Genomic DNA, 20,256 nt, shown 5'->3' with positions numbered 1-20,256 from the left:
ATGCCTTGACCAGAAAGCATGTACAGAGAGTAATTAAGTTAAAAGTTTCATCTCAATGACCTTTCAACAGAGCTGTCCAGTGATAGGCCCGCCTCAGTCTAATGTGTGTTCCTGTGATCGCTGGCCTCCAGTATGCATTTGAGACAAGATCCACCTACAGCAGGCACCTCAAAGAACTGCAGAGATACCACCAACGCTGTCTCTGAAGAATTTTCTCCAAATCCACTGGCAGGATCAGTGAGCCAACATCAGCAGACTCTCTCAGATCAACATCCCCAAAACTGAGGCCCTGATTACACTCTTTTGGGAAGGGCATAACATTGTCTCTTTTGGGAAGGGCATAACATTTGCACGCCTGACATCTGACTCCCAAGACAGACCCACTATGCCGAGCTGGGTCATGTACAAAAATACGAAAATATAGGCACAGGAGTAGGGCCCCCTCAGGCCATGGGTGGACGGAGGAAATTCAGGGACATCCTCAGAAAATGTCTTCATCGTCTCCTGGGAATCCTTGTCCCACAACAGCTCAAACGAGCAGAGTGTATCTGGGATGGCACCAAGTCAAGCTGGGAAATCCAGCACAAGCATTGGAAGGAATGTCCCACCTGTGGAAGTGTCTGCAGGTCCTACATCGCCTCATCAGTCACCTCAGTTGAACAGTATAGCTGGCAACGATGCATCCCTCCCTGATGAGCTCAATGCATTCTATGCACGTTTTGAACAGAAGAGGAATGGAATGTCACCACCCACCCTGACAGCCTCCAATGCACCTGAACCCATGGTCACCATTGCAGACGTCAGATCAGCCTTCTTGAGAGTGAACCCGCGGAAAACATCTGGTCCAGATGGAGTCCCTGGCCGTATCCGTAGATCCTGTGCAGATCAGCTGGTGGGGGTATTTGCAGACATTTTTAATCTCTCCCTGCTTCAATCTGAGGTTCCCACCTGCTTTAAGAAGACCACTATCATCCCAGTGCCAAAGAAAAATAAGGTAACATGCCTTAATGTCTACCACCCGGTGGCTCTGACATCCACTATCATGAAGTGCTTTGAGAGGCTTGTTACGGCACGCATTCAGCCTCCCAGACAACCTCAACCCACTGCAATTCGTCTACCGCCGAAACAGGTCCATAACGGAAGCCATCTCCATGGGCCAAATCTCAAATAACAATGAGTCAGAGTACAGAGGTAGAGAGCCTAGTGGCATGGTTTCACAGCAACAACTTCTCCCTCAATGTCAGCAAAACGAAGGAGCTTGTCATTGACTTTAGGAAGCAGGGCGGAGCACACGCTCCTGTCTGTATCAATGGTGCTGAGGCGAAGATGGTTGAGAGCTTCAAGATCCTGGGTGTAGATATCACCAATAATTTGTCCTGGTCCATCCACACGCCTCTACATGGCACACCAATGCCTCTACTTCCTCAGAAGGCTAAGGAAACTCAGCATGTTCCTGGTGTAATTGGGTGGTGCGGGCTCGTTGGACCAGAGGGGCCTGTTACCATCCTGTATAAATAAAGTTTTAAAGTTTTATGTCTCTCCTCAATTTTTACAGTTGCACCATAGAAAGCATCCTATCCGGATGCATCACAGCTTGGTATGGCAAGAAACTGCAGAGAGTTGTGGACGCAGCCCAGCGCATCATGAAAACCAGCCTCCCCTCCATGGACTCTGTCTATACTTCTCCTGCCTCGGTAAAGCAGCTAGCATAATCAAAGACCCCACCCACCCTGGATGTTCTCTCTTCTCCCCTCTCCCATTGAGCAGAGGATACAAAAGCTTGAAAGCACGTACCACCGGGCTCAAGGACAGCTTCTATCCCGCTGTTATCAGACTCTTGAACAGACCTCTCATATGATAAAGATAAATTCTTGATCTACCAATCTACCTCACCGTGGCCCTTGCACTTTATTTGTCTCCCTGCACTACACTTTCTCTGTAATTGCAACACCATATTCTACATTCTGTTTTCTTTTGACTACCTCAATGTACTTATGTATGGAATGATCTGTCCGAATGGCACGCAAACAAAGCCTTTCACTGTATCTTGGTACATGACAATAATAAGCCAATAAACCAATAAAACAAACCAATAACCAGAACCCACAGAACCGGAGTGGAAGCAAGTCATCCTTGATCCCAAAGGACCACCCAAGGAGAAGGAGAGCACCTCAAAACAAAGTGACCTGGTTTCCTGGAGAGTTGTGTCATGGGTGAAAGCACAATTAGCAACTGAAAGTGCCCAGTCAAATTCTTGGCTCAGACTGATTCATCCCATAGGTTGCCATCATCATGTTCCATTCAGGAAATTGTCAGGTTACCCAAACCCCATACTTTCACCACTCAACCACTCAACCCTCGCCCGTACTCAGCCACTCGCCCTCATCCCTGCACATTCTAATCTCCTCACCTTCACTACCTTAAACCCTAGCCTCCTCACACATTCCCCACCTCTTCACAAACTCTGCTTCCCAATACAACTCCTCCACATCCTTTTACAGGTCCCAAACAGCTTCACACCACCTCTTCAGCTGCTTCATCAATGTCCTGCTATAGGAAGCTAGGGAGAAGATCTCTGGGACCCTGATGAAGATATCTTAGTCATCATTGGCCACAGCTGAATTACCAGATGACTGGAAGGCAGCAGATGTGGTACTGTTATTCAAGAAGGGCAGCAGGGATACAACAAGTGATTATTGCACAGTTAATCTAACGTTAGTGGGAGTAAAATTATTGGAAAAAATTCTGGAGAAGATTAATTTACACTTTGACAAAGACCCGCATGGTAGGCTGGTCCAGAAGGTTAGATCACATGGGATCCACTGTGAACCAGCCAATTGGATACGAAATTGGCTAGGTGGTAGGAATCAGAGGGTGGTAGTGGAGGGTTGGTTTTCAGATTGAAGGCCTGTGACCAGTGGTGTGCCGCAGGGCTCGGTGCTGGGTCCACTGTTGTTTGTCATCTATATTAATGATTTGGATAAGAATACAATTGACATGGTTAGTAAATTTGCAGGTGACACCAAAATTGGTGGTATAGTGGACAGTGAAGAAGGTTGTCTAAAGTTATAACAGGTTTACTGAGAAAGTGGAATAAGGAATGGCAGATGGGATTCAACTCAGACAAGTTAAATGAGGTGTTGCATTTCGTTAACTTAAACCAGGACAGGACTTATGCAGTAAATGGTAGGGCCTTGGGGAGTGCTATAGAACAGAGAGTCCTCGGGGTATGTATATAGTTCCCTGAAAGTGACGACAAGGTAAATAGAGTGGTGGGGAAGGCATTTAGCATGCTTGCCTTCATCAGTCAGGGCACTGAGTACAGGAGTTGGGATATCATGTTAGAACTATACAAAATGTTGGTGGGACCACACTTGGCGTATGATGTGCAGTTCTGGTCACCACAGTACAGGAAGGATGTCATCAAGCTAGAGAGGATGCAGAAAAGATTTAGAAAGGTGTTATTGGGACTAGAGGGCTTGAGTTACAAGGAGAGACTGGATGGGCTGGGACTGTTTTCCCTGGAGCGTAGGAGGCTGAAGGGTGACCTTACAGATGTTTGTAAAATCATGAGGGGCATAGATAGGGCAAATGGTCAGTCTTTTTCCCAGAGTAGCGGGGTCTAAGTCTGGAAGGCATAGGGGTGAGAGGGGAAAAAGTTAAAGGGGACCTGAGGTGCAAGTTTTTCACAATGAAGCGTGGTGGGTATATGGAACGAACTGCCAGAGGAAGTGGTAGAGGGGGGTACAAATATAACATTTAAAAGACATTTGGACAGGTACATGGATATGAAAGGTTTAGAGGGATATAAGCCAAATGCAGGCAAGTGGGACTAGCTCAGGTAGACATCTTGGTCAGCACAGATGAGTTGGGCCGAAGGTCCTGTTTCCATGCTGTATAACTCCATGACTCACTTTTGCTCTTTCTCTTTCTCCCAACAGAGGAAGTGATGTTACTGGAAGAAAATAAAAATGCTGGAGAGAAATCAGCCCTGGATGGTAAGATTTCCTCCATGTGTTTAGTTTTCTGTCAATCTCGTTCTGTCAGGACCCTACCCAATCCCACCCCATGACAGGACTGCATATCCAACACCTTCTAAATAACATGACACCTTTCTCCTTCCCTTTCCCAAAGGGGAAAACTTCATATTTATCCATGTTATACTGCATCTGCCATGTCTTTGCCCATTCTATCTAAGTCACCCTGAAGCCCCTCTCAATCCTCCTTACAGTTCACAATTACACCCCCCCCACCCAGTTTAATGTCACCTTCCAAATTCTGAAACATTGCATTCTGTTCTCACATCCAGATCATTGATATTTACTGTAAACAGCTGAGGCCCAGGTACTCACCCCTGCCATACTCCACTATTCACCACCTATCACCCTAGAAGAAGAACATTAATAAGATTCTGGTAATTCAACACAATCAACATTGGCAGATTTTCTGGAATATTGGATGTTATTTCTAAGAATGCTACATGCTTTTAATTCATCTTTTTTTTTAGATATTACACTATTATAATAAATTTTCCAGTGAACCAAGTATATTTGAAAGGAGCCACAAGAGACCACAGATGATGGAATCTGGAACAACAAGCAAACTGCTGGAGAAACTCAGTGGGTCAGGCAGCATGTGTGGGGGGAAATCGACTTGAGTTTTCGTGTTCAGATCCTTTATCTGGACTGAAAGATAGAGGGGAGACGGCCAGTGTAAAGAGGTAGAAGGAAGGGGTGGGGCAAGAGCCGGCAGGTGATGGGCGGATCCGGGTGAGGAGGGGTGATGGGCGGATGGGGGGGGGGGGGGAGAGTGGGAATAGCGACAGAGGCTGGGAGGTGGGAGGTGGAGGTGACAGAGGGCTGCAGATGGTAGAATCTGATAGGAGGGGAAGGTGGAGCATGGAATCATGGGAGGGAGGTGGGAGGGCAGATGGGAACAGTGGGGGGGGGGGACCCAGTGGGAGGAGTGTGGGGGTGAGGGGCAGATGGAGAGGGTGGGGGAGGGGAAAGAAATGGTGATGGGGGCCGGGGTGGGTGTGGAGGAACCGGGTAGATCAGGAGGGGAGAGAAAAAGGACAGAGGGGGAGCAGTTCACCAGAAGTTGGAGAACTCAGGTGTTCATGCCATCGAGTTGTAGACTACCCAGGTGCTGAGGTGAGATGCTGTTTGAAAGGATCATTTGATCCATGCTCCAGTGAGTTTAAAGAGAGCTTGGGAACCAGTGCCCCGATAAGTGGAAAGGGAGCATGGGAAGTGGGGCCCTGGTAAGTGAAGAGGGAATGTGGGAAGTAGGGAAGTGAGTGGAGAGGGAACTTGGGATGTGGGGCCCTGGTGAATGGAGAGGGAGCGCAGACATCACCTGGTGAGGCAAATGCTGAAACATTGGGACTTGCGAATAATTGGACAGCGGATTATCTGAGTTTTACTGTATTCCTACTCTCTGTTTGCTATCTGTCAACCAGTTTTCAATCCATGCCAATACATCATCCCCAGTAGCATGCATTCCAATCTTACACACCAACCTTTAACATGGGACTTTAACAAAGGCTTTCTGAAATTCCAAGTTGACCACATCCACTAGTTTTCCCTGATCTGTTTCACCAATCATATCCTCAAAATACTATGATTTGCCTTTCTTAAATCCACTTTGACATTGTTTATGTCTCACCCTGTTGATACTTTCTAAGTGCCATGTTATCAAGTCCTTCATAACAGTTTCTAGTGTTTTCCCTGCTCCTAATGCCAGGCTAACTGGTCCTTAGTTGCCTGTTTTCTCTCACCCTCCTTTTTTTAAATACTTGCCACCTTCTAATCTGTGGGAATTGTCCCATAGCTTATAGAATTCTGGAAAGTAATCAGTGTATCCACTACTTTTTTTAAACTTTTGTTTATACAGCACAGTAACAAGTCCTTCCGGCCCAGTGAGTCCACGCCGCCCATTTAAACACATGTTAACATCTCCGTACATCTTTGGAATATGGGAGGAAACTGGAGCACCCATAGGAAACCTATGCAGACACGGGGAGAACCTACAAACTCTTTACAGACAGCAGAGGGAATTGAACCCCGATTGCTGGTGCTGTTATAGCATCACACTAACCACTTCCTTAGCACTTTCTGATGCAAACGATGAAGCCCTGGGGATTTATCAGCTTTCAGTCCCATTAATTTCTCTGGTATTATTTTCTCATTAATACTAATTTCCTTTACTTCCTCACCTTCATTAGATTCTTGGTTCCCAACATTTCTTGCAGAGTTGGAGGGTTAAACAACATGGACAGTCTTTGCTGATTTTCAAACTCCCACTTACACTAAACCTGCACTGATCCCATTTTATTCTCTAATTGTTCCCATCAACTGCCCCTGATTCTACTCTCACTTACACACTAGGGACTATTTGAACATAGAACATAGAACAGTACAGCACAAGAACAGGCCTTTCGGCCCACAATGTTGTGCTGAACTAATTAAACTAATGACACCTAATCCTGCCTGCCTGCACATAATCCATATCCTTCCATTCTCTGCACATTCATGTGCCTATCTAAGAGCCTCTTAAAAGCCACTACTGTATCTGCCTCCACCCTGGCAGTGCATTCCACACACCCGCCACTCTCTGTGTAAAAAACTTGCCCCACACATGTCCTTCGAATTTTCCCCCTCTCACCTTAAATGCATGCCCTCTAGTATTAGACATTTCAACTCTTGGACAAAGAAACTGGCTGTCCACTCTATCTATGCCTCTCATAATTTTATAAACTTCTATCAGGTCTCCCCTCAGCCTCTGCCACTCCAGAGAAAACAACCTACATTTGTCTGACCTCTCCTCATAGCACATGCCCTCTAATCCAGGCAGCATCCTGGTGAACCTCTTCTGCATCCTCTCCAAAGCCTCCACATCCTTCCCATAATAGGGTGACCAGAACTGAATGCAGTACTCCAGGTGTGGCCTAACCAGAGTTTTATACAGCTGCAACATAACTTTCTGTGCACAGTTTGCAGTCATCAATTAACCGATCATCCACACATTTTTAGGATGTTGGAGGAAACTGGAGCACAGAGGGGGGGTGGGAACCCATGGAGGTACAAGGAGAATGTGCAAACTCCACACAGACAGCACCAGAGGTCAGGATTAAACCTGATTAAAGTCAGCAGCTCTATTAACTGTACCACTGTGTCACTTAAAACCTACTTGTATCCTCCTGTGTAATAACTCCACCCATTCACAAACCGCCAGGTCCTCACCCATTGTCATGTCCCAGAACCCACCCAGTTCCATCTCCAATATGATCTCATCCATCCACAACCCCACCAGGACCTCTCTCACCAGCACCCGTTAGGACCATCCCTACAGGCTCTCCCATATCCCCCATTATTCTGCCAGATCCTCACAATCAGGAGACAAGAGTGATGGAAGGCAGCAACATAGAGTGATGGAGGATGAAGCAAAAAAGATGAGAGAAGGAGTAACACACAAATTCTGGAAGAACTCAGTGGGTTAGGCAGAATCTCAATTGGGGTCAAGACCCTTCATCTGGACTGGGAAGGGAGTGCTGTACGGATGGCTGATTACCTCTTTGCCACCTCAGTCAGTGCTTTAGTGAGTCCACAGTATGAGTGGACCTCCATTCAGTTCAGTTTGGATGCTGCATCTCTTCTCTAAGATTGTCCTCTTGGTGTTAATGTTGAATACTCGGCAATTTCATCACTGACAATTTCAAATACAGACTTCTGTATTTGGGAGCTATAAGCTTTGTTTGAGATAAATAAACACCTTGTTTTCAGTCCTTAGAAGAGCAACAATCAAAAAAGGCCGAATGGAAATGATCCACACAGAATCGAGTGATGACCACTACACTGAAATATCTTCTGTGGGTAAGTCTGAATCGTCCTTAGATGAGATTGTTAGTCATAGACCTACAAAGCATGGATAAAGGCCCTTCAGTCTAACTCATCCATGCCGACCAAGGTGCCTTCCTGAGCTAGTCCGATATGGTATTGGTTTATTATTGTCACATGTACTGAGATACAGTGAAAAGCTTTTGTTTGCCTGCATGTAGCCCATATCTGAAACCTTTCCTATCCACGTACCTGTCCAAATGTCTTTTAAATATTGCAATTGTACCCACCTCTACCACTTCCTCTGGTAGCTTGTTCCATATGCCCACCACCCTCTGTGTGAAAAAGTTGCCCCTCAGGTCCCTTTTAAATTGTTCCCCTCTCACCTTAAATCTGTGCCCTCTAGTTTTAGACTCCTATGCTCCAGGGAAAACAGCCCCAGCCTATCCAGTCTTTCCATATAACTCAAGCCCTCCAGTGCCAGCAACATCTGTGTGAATCCTTTCTCTACCCTCACCAGCTTACTCACATCCTTCCTATAGTACAGCAACCAAAACTGCACACCTTATCCCAGATATGGTCTCACCAATGTCCTATACAACTGTAACATGAAGTCTCAACTAGAACATAGAACAGTACAGCACAGGAACAGGCTCTTCAGCCCATGATTCTGTGCCAAGCACGTCGCTAAATAAAACTAATCCCTTCTGCCTGCACTTGATCCATATCCCTCCACTATCTGCATATTCATGTGTCTATAAGCCTCTTAAACGCCACTATCGTATCTACTTCCACCTCTGGCAGCCTGTTCCAGGCACCCACCACTATCTGTGTAAAAAAATCTGCCCCGCACATCTCCTTTAAACTCCCCCCCCCCCCCTCAGCTGAAAACTGTGCCCTCTCATATTCAACACTTCTACCCTGGGGAAAAGACTCAGACTGTCCACCCTATCTATGCCTCTTATAATTTTATTAACCTCTATAGGTCCACCCTCAGCCTGCAATGCTCCAGAGAAAATAACCCAAGTCTGTCCAATCTCTCCTTATAATTACTATCGTCTAGTCCACTCTATTTACTTGCATTGCCACTTTCAGGGAGGTATGGATTGGACCCCAAGATCCCTCTGCACAACAATGCTGTTAAGGGTCCTGCATGAACTCTAAACTTTCCCCTTACATTTGATCTCCCGAAGTGCAACACCTCGCACTTGCCCAGATTAAACTCCATCTGCCATTTCTCGGCCCACATCTGTAACTGATCTATATCCTGCTGTATCCTTTGGCAATCTTCCATACTATCCACAATGCCACTAATTTTTGTGTTATCTGTGAACTTACTAACCAACTCATCTACATTTCCATCCATGTCATTTATATTTATAATACAAACAGTAGAGGCCCCAGCACTGATCCCTGCAGAACACCACTGGTCACAGACCTCCAGGCAGAACAACACCCTTCCTCCACCACCACCCTCTGTCTTCTATGGGCAAGCCAATTCTGAATCCAAACTATCAAGTCACCGTGGATCCCTTGTGTCTTAATCTTCCTGATCAACCTACCATGAGGAACCTTGTCAATCACCTTACTAAAGTCCATGTAGCCAATATCCACTGCACTACCCTCATCAATCATCTGTCACTCCTCAAAAAACTCAATCAAGTTAGTCAGACATGACCGCTGCCCCGCACGAAGCCACGCCAACTGTCCCAAGTTAGCCCATGTTGTCCCAAATGTGAGTAAATCCTATCCTTAAGTATCCTCTCCAATAGCTTACCTACCACTGATGTGAGGCTCACCGGTTTATAATTTCCTGGATTATCCCTATATATCCCTTCTTAAACAAAGGAACAACATTGACTACTCTCCAGTTCTCTGGAACCTCGTTTGTGGCTAGAGAGGGCACAAAGATCTTGGTCAAGGACCCAGCAATCTCATCTCTTGCATCTTTCTATAACCTGGGGTATATTCCAAAGGACCCTGATTTATCCACCTTAATGCTCCTCAAGAGACCCAACACCGTTCCCTTCTTGTTATCAAAATGCCCGAGCATATTTGAATACCCCACACTGATCTCACTATCCTCCATGTCTTTCTCCTTAGTGAATACCAACACAAAGTACTTTTCAGTACTTGTGCCTGTCTTAATGTCTTTTAAACATTGTAATTATAGCCACTTCTATTACCTCTTCTGGCAGCACTTTCGATATACTCACCACACTCTGTGTGGAAAACTTGCCACTCTGGTCCCTTTCAAAACTTTCCCCTCTCAAATTAAACCTCGGCCCTCCAATTTTAAACTCTCCTACCTTTGGAGAGAGACTGTGATCATTCACCTTACCTCTTTAAGGTTACCTACGGTACAGGGAAAAAAAACCCAGCTTCTGCAGTCTCTCCTTATATCTCAAGCCCTCTAGTCCCGGTAACATCCTTCTGAATCTTTCCTGCACCCTTTCCAGTTTAATGACATCCTCCCTATAGCTTGGCCACCAGAACTGCACCCAATATTCCAAGTGTGGCCTCACCAACATGTACAGTTGCAACATGATGTCCCAACTCCTGTACTCAATGCTCTGACTGATGTGCCAAACATCTTCTTCACCACCCTGTCTTCCTAATGTCGCCACTTTCAGGGAACGATGTACCTGTATCCCTAGGTCTCTCTGCCATTTTCTGTGGCCCACGGGCCCAAGGAACCTTGGAGTGTTTGCCCACAAGTACATAAAGGCAGCAGGACAAGACAGTAAGGTGGTTAAAAAGACATGCAGGATGCTCTCTATTGGCCAAGGCACAGAATAAAAGAGCAGAGGGGGTATCCTGGAACTGTATTCAATACTAGTTAAATGAAAGCTTGACCAATGTCTCATCACCACTCAAAAGATGTGTTTGCATTGCAGAGAGTGCAGAGGAGACTTATGAGGACGCTGCCAAGACCGGTAGATTGTAGCAATGAGGAAAGATTAAAAAGGCTTGGGTTCTTTCTTTGCAACAGAGAAGATTGAGGGGAGACATCACTGAGCTGTGTAAAGTTAAGAAGAACCTTGATAGTGTAAATAGGAAGGATCTATTTCCCTTGGTAGAAGAATCAAAAGCTAGGACACATGGGTTTAAAGTAGGTGATGGGAGCAGCTGGAAGTCTTTTAACCTGTAGAGTGTAGGGGTCTGGAATCCACTGTCTGAAAGGGTGGTGGCAGCAGAAACCCCATCACATTTACACAGCGCCTGGTTGGGCTGTGGCCTGCAGACCATGGAGCTAGTGTCAGGCGCTGAATTAGACTGGGCAGCTTGATTATAAACAGCAGAGGCCCGGTGGGCTGAATGACTGTCTGGGTCACAAACTTCCTGTGATCTCTGACACCCAGTTAGACCTCCCTGTATTTCACTTGCTCCCAGTGCTGATGGACTGGAATTTTCCCCAGTTGAACAGAAGGAATACCAGCCCTACCATAAACACATTTCCAAACCACCCTCCTTGGTGTCCCGTCTGATCCCGACATGAGTATTCTACTTCTATTCATCACAAGGCCATTTACATAGAACAGTACAGCACAGGAAAAGGCTCTTTGGCCCACGATGTTGTGCTGAACTAATTAAACTAGTAATTAAATGCCTAACTAAACTAATCCCTTCTGCCTACACAATGTCCATATCCCTCCATTCTCTGCACATTCATGTGCCCATTTAAGAGCCTCTTAAACACCTCTATCCTATTTACCTCCACCACCACCCCTGGCAGCACATTCCAGGCACCCACCACTCTCTATGTAAAAAAACTTGCCCCACACATCTCCTTTGAACTTTCCCCCTCTCACCTTAAATGCACGCCCTTAGGTATGAGACATTTCGACCCTGGGAGAAAGATACTGGCTGTCTATCTATGCCTCTCATAATCTTACAAACCTCTTTCAGTTCTCCCTTCAGCCTCCAGCACTCCAGAGAAAACAACCCAAGTTTTTCTCTCCTTATAGCACATGCCCTCTAATCCAGGCAGCATCTTGGTAAACCTCTTCTGCACCCTCTCCAAAGCCTCCACATCCTTCCTATAATGGGGCGACCAGAATTGTATGCAATACTCCAGATCCAGTCTAACCAGAGTTTTATAAAGCTGCAACATAACTTCCTGATTCTTGAACTCGATGCCTCCACTAATAAAGGCAAGCATGTCATATGCAAATTTGCTTGTACTGTAACATTAACCAATGTCACTTTTAGTGTTGTTGTCTCCAAGTCGAATATTCCAGGCTGACCACTTCCACCATGTTAAATATGTCAAGCCCATTCATTCATCTACCCTGTACGGTGGCACCTGATCCAGCAGCACCTCAACTTTAAATTCTCAACTCCTGTTCTCATCCCTCCATCCTGCTGCCCCTCACTGTTTCTGTAATCTCCTGCAACTTGCTACAACTTTGTCACAATGGTTCAAGACATTTGCACTCCTTTTATTGTGGCCTGTTGAAGATCATTCGTTCCCCTAGTCATGTGCTTTTGGCCTTTAGCTCTGGAATTCCCTCCCTAAACATCCCCGTACCTCCCACTCCTCCTTTCTGAGGTCCTAATATCAGCTTGAATGGTTTGGAGTGAAATGTTAGTTGACTCCTCTTGCTGTGGAACATGTTGGTACATTCTTTTTGCATTGTAATTTCTTCTTCAGTACAAGTTTTGTTCTGCAGACTTTGTTGGTCCTGACGATGATGAGGACATCACCAGACCTTTCTGTCACACTGGGTACTGACCACTACCACGAACTGTAGCACAAGTTTACAGGCATAGTACTTGATGAAGGGAGTGTGCTCTGGTGTCAAGCAGGATCTCGTGTTACCACAACAGAAGGAACCCCTCAAGTCTGATGCCATTGTTAGATTAGGCCTGACCTCAAGTCCAAACAGCTGCCTTAATATCCTTCCCCAACATAAATTTGGCTTTAAAGTTCTCAGCTAATCCCACCCGTGGAAGGTTGAAATGCGAGGAGAAATGCCCAGAATGTTTAAACAAATACTTACCAAAACAGAAGGAGGCCCATTAGATCCATGTCAACAGAGAAGTGCCATCAGTGACTTATTCCCTACACCTACATTCTCCATCAACTCCCCTCTGGTTTATCGCGCTTTACCTACACTAAGGGGTAATTTACAGCAGCCAGTTAACCTATCAGCATCCCTAGAATGTGTGAAGAAAGTTGTATTTGATAGAAGCCCACCAGTCATGGGGAGAACATGCAAACTCCATGCAGAGAGTGTCCAAGGTCAGCATCAAACCCAAGTGTCTGGAGCTGTAAACAGCAGCGCTGACAGTGTGCCGTACTAAACCTATTGCTTTGCCCTTTGGTTATAGACCTCCACACTGGAGCAATTAGTTTCTCTCTATCTGTCCCATCCAATCCTTTTATCATTTATAAACATATTCATTCAATGTTCTAAAGACAAGTCAGTACAAAACTGATCTATGTGATTGTCCTCAGTATTTGACCCTTTAGATCTAGTTTTATCCTGGTGACTATCTTAAGCGAGCTCATTGCTTGGATGAAGGATATTCAGTTTCAAAAAAGTCGTTTGTACTTATTTTCATTAGTAGTATAGATGTTTCCATTCAAAGGAGAGTCTAGAATCTGAAGACACAGGCTTGGAATAAAGGGATGTCCCTTTAGAACTGAGATGAGGATGAATTTCTACATCCAGAGGGCGGTGAGTCTATGGAACTCGTTGTCACAGAGGGCTGTGGAGGCCAAGTCATTGGGGGTATATAAGCCAGAGGTTGATAGGTTCTTGATTAGTAAGGGGGTTGAGGAGAAGGTGGGAGAATGGGATTGAGAAAAATATCAGCCAATTGAATGGTGGAGCAGACTCAATGGGCCAAATGGCCTAGTTCTGCTCCTATATCTTATGCTCTTTCTGTCAAGAGTGGTCTCCCTCCCTCCCTCCCTCCACCTTGGTCGGCATGGACGAATTGGGCTGAAGGTCCAGTTTCCGTGCTGTATAACTCTATGACTCTAAGGTTATCTCTTTCTTGCTTTGTCCAGGGTCCCCGCTGGCAAGGGCCAGCATCAAGAGCACCAAGCTGCTGGAGGGTTCTTCTTATTTCCGCCGCAAGGAGCGCATGCTACGCATTTCCATCCGTCACATGGTCAAGTCCCATGCCTTCTACTGGATTGTCCTGGGTCTGGTGGCCCTAAACACAGTGTGCGTTGCTATCGTCCACTATGACCAGCCCTTGTGGCTTTCCAACTTCCTTTGTAAGTATATTACCATCCCAAGGGTGTAGTACCTTCTATTGCATACCATTTGTTGACCCGCTGGTTCAGGTTGAACTGCATCATATCTAACTGAAGGTAGCAAATCGACCTTGAAGTAAATTCCATCTATCCACCTGATTCGCACAATCCCTATGACTTGAACAAAATACACACATCCATTAAAAGCTTAAATTGATCTAAGCTCATCAGGTTGTTGGAGGAAGAAGTTTCTGCATCCCCCCTACCTGCAGTGTGAAGGAGTGTTCCTGGTATCATTCCTACCTGACCCAGCTCTCACTGTGAGAGTGTCCTTGTCCTGCACTCCCTGACACAGAAAACGCTACCACTTTATCTATCCTCTTAAACATTCATTATCTCAACACCGTGCCTGAGGACTTCTTCCCTCCCCTTGCCCTCTGCCCACCCGCACTACCCCACTGCCAGGGAATTTTCAGAGAGAGGCAATAAAACAAAAAAGGAACCTCTGGATCCAAACTCCTCCCTGAAACCTTCTGACACCCCCATCCCGAAGAGATCCCATGCTTTCTATGTAAAGGACACCTTCTGTAATTGTGGCCCTGTCCAGCTCTCTCCTGCAATAGTTTGCTCCCTTCTCAGGTGTGTGCTCCTCTTTCTACCAGCTGGAGAAGGGAACTGACACAGCAGGCGGGCAAGCAGCAAGTCACCCCAGTGCTACTTTAACGGTCCCAGCCTCTTGCTTCATGATTTGGGGCAGGAGGGCAGACAAGGTACTTGTCAATCCAGCATCATCCATAATGCTTTCCACAATCTCAGAATGCACCAAAGCACTTCTAAATGGATGGAGTGTGGGTGATTACATAATGGGGGCCCAGAAAAAGGGAAACGTGTGTGGGCTTTACTTCTAGAAGGCATTCCTCTGAAGTTTGCTGGTGCTGAATTTCACAGAACTGAAAGCAACTTATTGTCCTGGCTCAGAGGCAGACTGATCAACAGGACACAGAGGAAGAATAATGGGCAAGTTCTCAGGTTGATGGGGTTCCACCAGTCACATCTCATGACTATTTGTAGAAATCATAAATGGTGTAGATGTCAGGATAGGAAGCTTGTTGAAGGTACAAAGTTAGGCCTTGTAAATGGGAGCTTCAAGTTCTGAAGATATGTTAATAGTGATGTGCCAAACTGTGGCAAGTGGTTTTCAGCACAGATTAAAGTGAGACCATCAACCCTGAACTTGAAAAGGATACAGCAGAGTACTTTCTCAAAGGGGAACAACCAAAAGCCGTGAAGATTCAAAAAGGCCCCTCCTCTGGCCCCCTCACCACAATCAACCCCTGCCCCCATGAAGATTATTTTAAACTACCGTGGATGCTACTAAAAATAATCAGTAAGGTGGAAAGAGTACTGACCTAACATCCAGAACTCAAGGGCACAAGAGAGGTAGAAGTTCTGTGGTGGCTGGACAAAACCTTAGTTAGTTGCCTTTGATAAAAGTTATAGTCCAGACAACAGTTGGTATCAGCCAGTGGCAGAAGTGTGAGCACTTCTGAGAAGTAAAGTGCCTTGGAATGACCTGAGAAGTATATGAATGCAAATGTATTTTTTTATTATTAAGACCTGCATTTGGCTCCCTGTGAGAGGCTCCCTGGTCTGTGCAGTGGGATGCAGTGCCTATCCTGAAATGGGAAGCTCTTCCTTCTTCACCGCTGAGATACGAAAAACTGCCGTCCCTCCTGCTCACCAGTTCACCCCACCCCACCTCACCCCAACCCAACCCGAACCCCTCAACCAGAGGCACCCAGGGAACAGGCCAGAGCTGGGGATGGACTGGGTGGCAGCTCTGTGAGAACAAAGCAGACTGGGGCTGCTCATGGGATCATGCTGTGCCTCTCACACCGTCTGGTCTCTCTAATCCATCCCATTTCCTTTTCTCAGACTATGCCGAATTCACCTTTCTGGGTCTCTTTCTCTCCGAGATGTTTCTAAAGATGTACGGCTGTGGTCCTCGACTTTATTTTCACTCCTCCTTCAACTGTTTTGACTGTGGGGTGAGTTCACAAATATCCATCTCATCAAAGAACACTCCTCCATTGTATCTGGTAGCAGACCCCTGCAGAACTGTGTGCTGTTATCCAGTAGTAGACCCCTGCAGTACTGTGTGCCTTTGTCTGGTAGTAGATCCCCACAGTACTGTGTGCCTTTGTCCGGTAGTAGACCCCTGCAGTACTGTGTGCCTTTGTCTGCTTGCGGATACCTGTAGAACTGTGTACCTTTGCCTGGTTGCAGACCCCTGCAGTACTGTGTGCCTTTGTCTGGTAGCAGATCCCTGCAGTGCTGTGTGCCTTCGTCTGGTGGCAGACCCCTGCAGTGCTGTGTGCCTTTATCTGGTAGCAGACCCCTGCAGTACTGTGTGCCTTTGTCTGGTAGCAGATCCCTGCAGAACTGTGTGCCTTTATCTGGTAGCAGACCCATGTGGTACTGTGTGCCTGCGTCTGGTGGCAGACCCCTGCAGTACTGTGTGCCTTTGTCTGGTAGTAGACCCCTGCAGTACTGTGTGCCTTTGTCTGGTTGCAGACCCCTGCAGTACTGTGTGCCTTTGTCTGGCAGTAGACCCCTGCAGTACTGTGTGCCTTTGTCTGGTGGCAGACCCCTGCAGTACTGTGTGCCTTTGTCTGGTAGTAGACCCCTGCAGTACTGTGTGCCTTTGTCTGCTTGCGGATACCTGTAGAACTGTGTACCTTTGCCTGGTTGCAGACCCCTGCAGTACTGTGTGCCTTTGTCTGGTAGCAGATCCCTGCAGAACTGTGTGCCTTTATCTGGTAGCAGACCCCTGCAGTACTGTGTGCCTTCGTCTGGTGGCAGACCCCTGCAGTGCTGTGTGCCTTTATCTGGTAGCAGACCCCTGCAGTACTGTGTGCCTTTGTCTGGTAGCAGATCCCTGCAAAACTGTGTGCCTTTATCTGGTAGCAGACCCATGTGGTACTGTGTGCCTGCGTCTGGTGGCAGACCCCTGCAGTACTGTGTGCCTTTGTCTGGTAGTAGACCCCTGCAGTACTGTGTGCCTTTGTCTGGTTGCAGACCCCTGCAGTACTGTGTGCCTTTGTCTGGCAGTAGACCCCTGCAGTACTGTGTGCCTTTGTCTGGCAGTAGACCCCTGCAGTACTGTGTGCCTTTATCTGGTAGTAGACCCCTGCAGTACTGTGTGCCTTCGTCTGGTGGCAGACCCCTGCAGTACTGTGTGCCTTCGTCTGGTGGCAGACCCCTGCAGTGCTGTGTGCCTTTATCTGGTAGCAGACCCCTGCAGTACTGTGTGCCTTTGTCTGGTTGCAGACCCCTACAGTACTGTGTGCCTTTGTCCGGTAGCAGACCCCTGCAGTATTGTGTGCCTTTCTTTTTCAATCTTTTTATTAAATTTCAAATTAATACACATAACAATAGTAATTATACACATGGTGCAAAGAGATCGGGATTACAATAATAAACAGTTGACATATACAAACACAGGGAGTAAAATATAATAATCTGAACCTCCCAATTTCTTACTAAATGAACATGATACAAAAGAATTTGAAAAGAAATTTGATGATATGAAAAGAGAACCCCAAAATTTAAAACAAAACCATAGTGAAACAAAGGAAAAAGATAATAATAATAAACAAAAGCAAACCAAAAACTTCAATAAAAAAGCTGGACTGTTAATTCTTCGGTTGAAAAACATTATTATGTCATTAGCTCTGCTCCTCTATATTCAAATAGAAGGTTATTGAAAGGGATTCAAAAAAGGTCTGCTTACATCATATGGAAATACTGAATAAATGGGTTCCAAATTTCCTCAAATTTAAGCGAAGGATCAACAGTACCACTCTGAATTTTTTCTGAGTTTAAACACGTTATAGTTTGAGAAAACCATTGAAATGTGGTAGGAGGTATAGGATCCTTCCATTGAAATAGAATGGATCTCTTGGCCATTAATGTAACAAATGCAATCATACAACAAGCTGAAACGGATAGATGGCCAGAATCCATCACTGGTAACCCAAAAATTGCAGTAATAGGATGAGGTTGTAAATCAATATTCAATACAATTGAAATAATATTAAAATGTCTTTCCAATATTTTTCCAAAAGAGGACAGGACCAAAACATATGTGTCAGGGAAGCCACCTCTGAATTACATCTGTCACATATAGGATTTATATGGTGATAAAAACAGGCTAACTTATCCTTAGACATATGGGTCCTGTGAACCACCTTAAACTGTATCAAAGAGTGTCTAGCACACATTGAACACGTATTGACTAATTGGAGAATTTTCTTCCATGTCTCTATAGGTAAAAGTATCTGAAATTCTCTTTCCCATTCATTCTTAGTTTTATCAAGTGTCTCTAGACGTATTTTCATAATCAGATCATAAATTATTGTTATCAAGCCCTGCTGATAAGGATTAAAACCTAAAATTTTTTCTGTAATTTCAATTTTATGTGGTATTGGAAAAGTAGGTAAAATAACTTTTAAAAAATTTCTAATCTGTAAATATCGAAAAAAATGTGATCTGGGCAAATTGTATTTATTAGCCAACTGTTCAAAAGACAAAACACAATTATCAATGAATAGATCATGAAAGCATGTTATTCCCTTCATTTTCCATAAAGCTAAATCAATTCTGGATGGTTGAAAGAAAAAATTGGATTGGATAGGACTTGATAAAATTAATTTATTCAATCCAAAAAGTTTACGAAATTGAAACCATATTCATATTGTATGTTTCGTTATTGGGTTAATCGTTTGTTTACTCAATTTAATAAGTGTGAAGGGGAGCAAAGCTCCTAAAATAGAAGCTAATGAAAACCCTTGTACTGACTCATGCTCAAGGTACACCCGTCAGGGACATCGAATTACATCTAAATCTTGTGTCCAAAAAATTAAATATCTAATATTAATTGCCCAGTAGTAAAATCTAAATTATCACCATCCTTTTTTAACTTTTGTAAATATTTCTTACTTAACCTTTGGTTTTTATTCTGCCATTTATATGAAAGAATTTTAGAACCAATAATACCAAAAAAGGATTTCGAGATGAAGGTTGGAACCGCCTGGAATAAATACAAAAATTTTGGTAAAATAGTCACCTTAACCACATTGATTCAGCCAATCAATGATAGAGACAATGGGGACCATTTAGTAAGCAATTGTTTAACATGATCGATTAAGGGTAAAAAGTTAACTTTGTATACGTCCTTATGCTTCTTGGTAATTTTAACACCCAAATAAGTAAGATAATCAGTCACTAATCTAAATGGTAATTGCCTATAGATTGGGACTTGCATATTTAATGAAAAAAGATCACTCTTATTAAGATTTAATCTATAGCCAGAAAAAAACACTAAACTGAGCAAGCAGTGATAATGCTGCAGGAATGGATTTCTCATGGTTAGAGATATAAAGTAACAGGTCATCTGCATATAATATCTTATGCGTCCCATTTCCACGAGTAATACCAAATATGTTAGAAGAGTCCCGAAAGGCAATTACCAAGGGTTCCAAGGCAATATCAAATAGTAAAGGACTTAAAGGGCAGCCCTGTCTAGTGCCTCGAAAAATCCTGGAAAGGGGGGAATCTCTGATTATTAGTAAGTACTGAAGGCAGAGGTGCATGATATATCAGTTTAATCGCGGATATAAAATTTGGGCTAAAATTACATTTCTCAAGCGTGTTAAATAAATATTCCCATTCGGCTCTATCAAATGCCTTCTCAGCATCAAGCGAGATAACACGTTCTGGAATTGTAGATGAAGGGGGTCCATACAATATTCATTAATCTCCTAATGTTAAAATGTAAATACTGATTTTTAATAAATCCAGTCTGGGTGTCAGAAATAATTTGTGGAAGTACTTTTTCCAGTTTTGAAGCCAATATTTTGGAAAAAATTTTGGAGTCCACATTCAATAAAGAGATAGGTCTGTAAGATCTTTATCCTTTTTAAGAATTAAAGAGATAGATGCTTCATCAAAGGATTGTGGTAATTTACCTACTGATAGGGCATCTTTAAAAATTTTACCTAACCAGGGAGAAAGAAGATCAGAAAAAGATTTTAAAAATTCAACTGTATACCCATCGGGACCAGGTGTTTTACCCGAATTCATTGAAGAAATTGTTTTCTTTATTTCTTCCTCCGAAATGGTTGCATCTAATATTAAATCTTCATT

General features: G+C 44.6%; 1 protein-coding gene across 2 annotated transcripts in view; it reads left to right on the top strand.

Annotated features, from left to right (window-relative positions):
- The window catches only part of LOC127567879 (probable voltage-dependent R-type calcium channel subunit alpha-1E), a 615,955-nt gene that overhangs the window by 313,598 nt on the left and 282,101 nt on the right, over positions 1-20,256 (top strand). For both annotated transcript variants that reach the window (XM_052011039.1, XM_052011041.1), the window contains exons 10-13: positions 3,942-3,998; positions 7,785-7,874; positions 13,858-14,070; positions 15,985-16,097. In XM_052011039.1, coding sequence (XP_051866999.1) covers positions 3,942-3,998; positions 7,785-7,874; positions 13,858-14,070; positions 15,985-16,097 — 473 coding nt within the window. The remainder of the gene's footprint in view (positions 1-3,941; positions 3,999-7,784; positions 7,875-13,857; positions 14,071-15,984; positions 16,098-20,256) is intronic.

The sequence above is a fragment of the Pristis pectinata genome, chromosome 3 (assembly GCF_009764475.1).
Source record: "Pristis pectinata isolate sPriPec2 chromosome 3, sPriPec2.1.pri, whole genome shotgun sequence".
Taxonomy (NCBI): Eukaryota; Metazoa; Chordata; class Chondrichthyes; order Rhinopristiformes; family Pristidae; genus Pristis; species Pristis pectinata.
The sequence above is the reverse complement of the archived record's forward strand: the minus strand, read 5'-3'. Positions and strand labels throughout refer to the sequence as shown.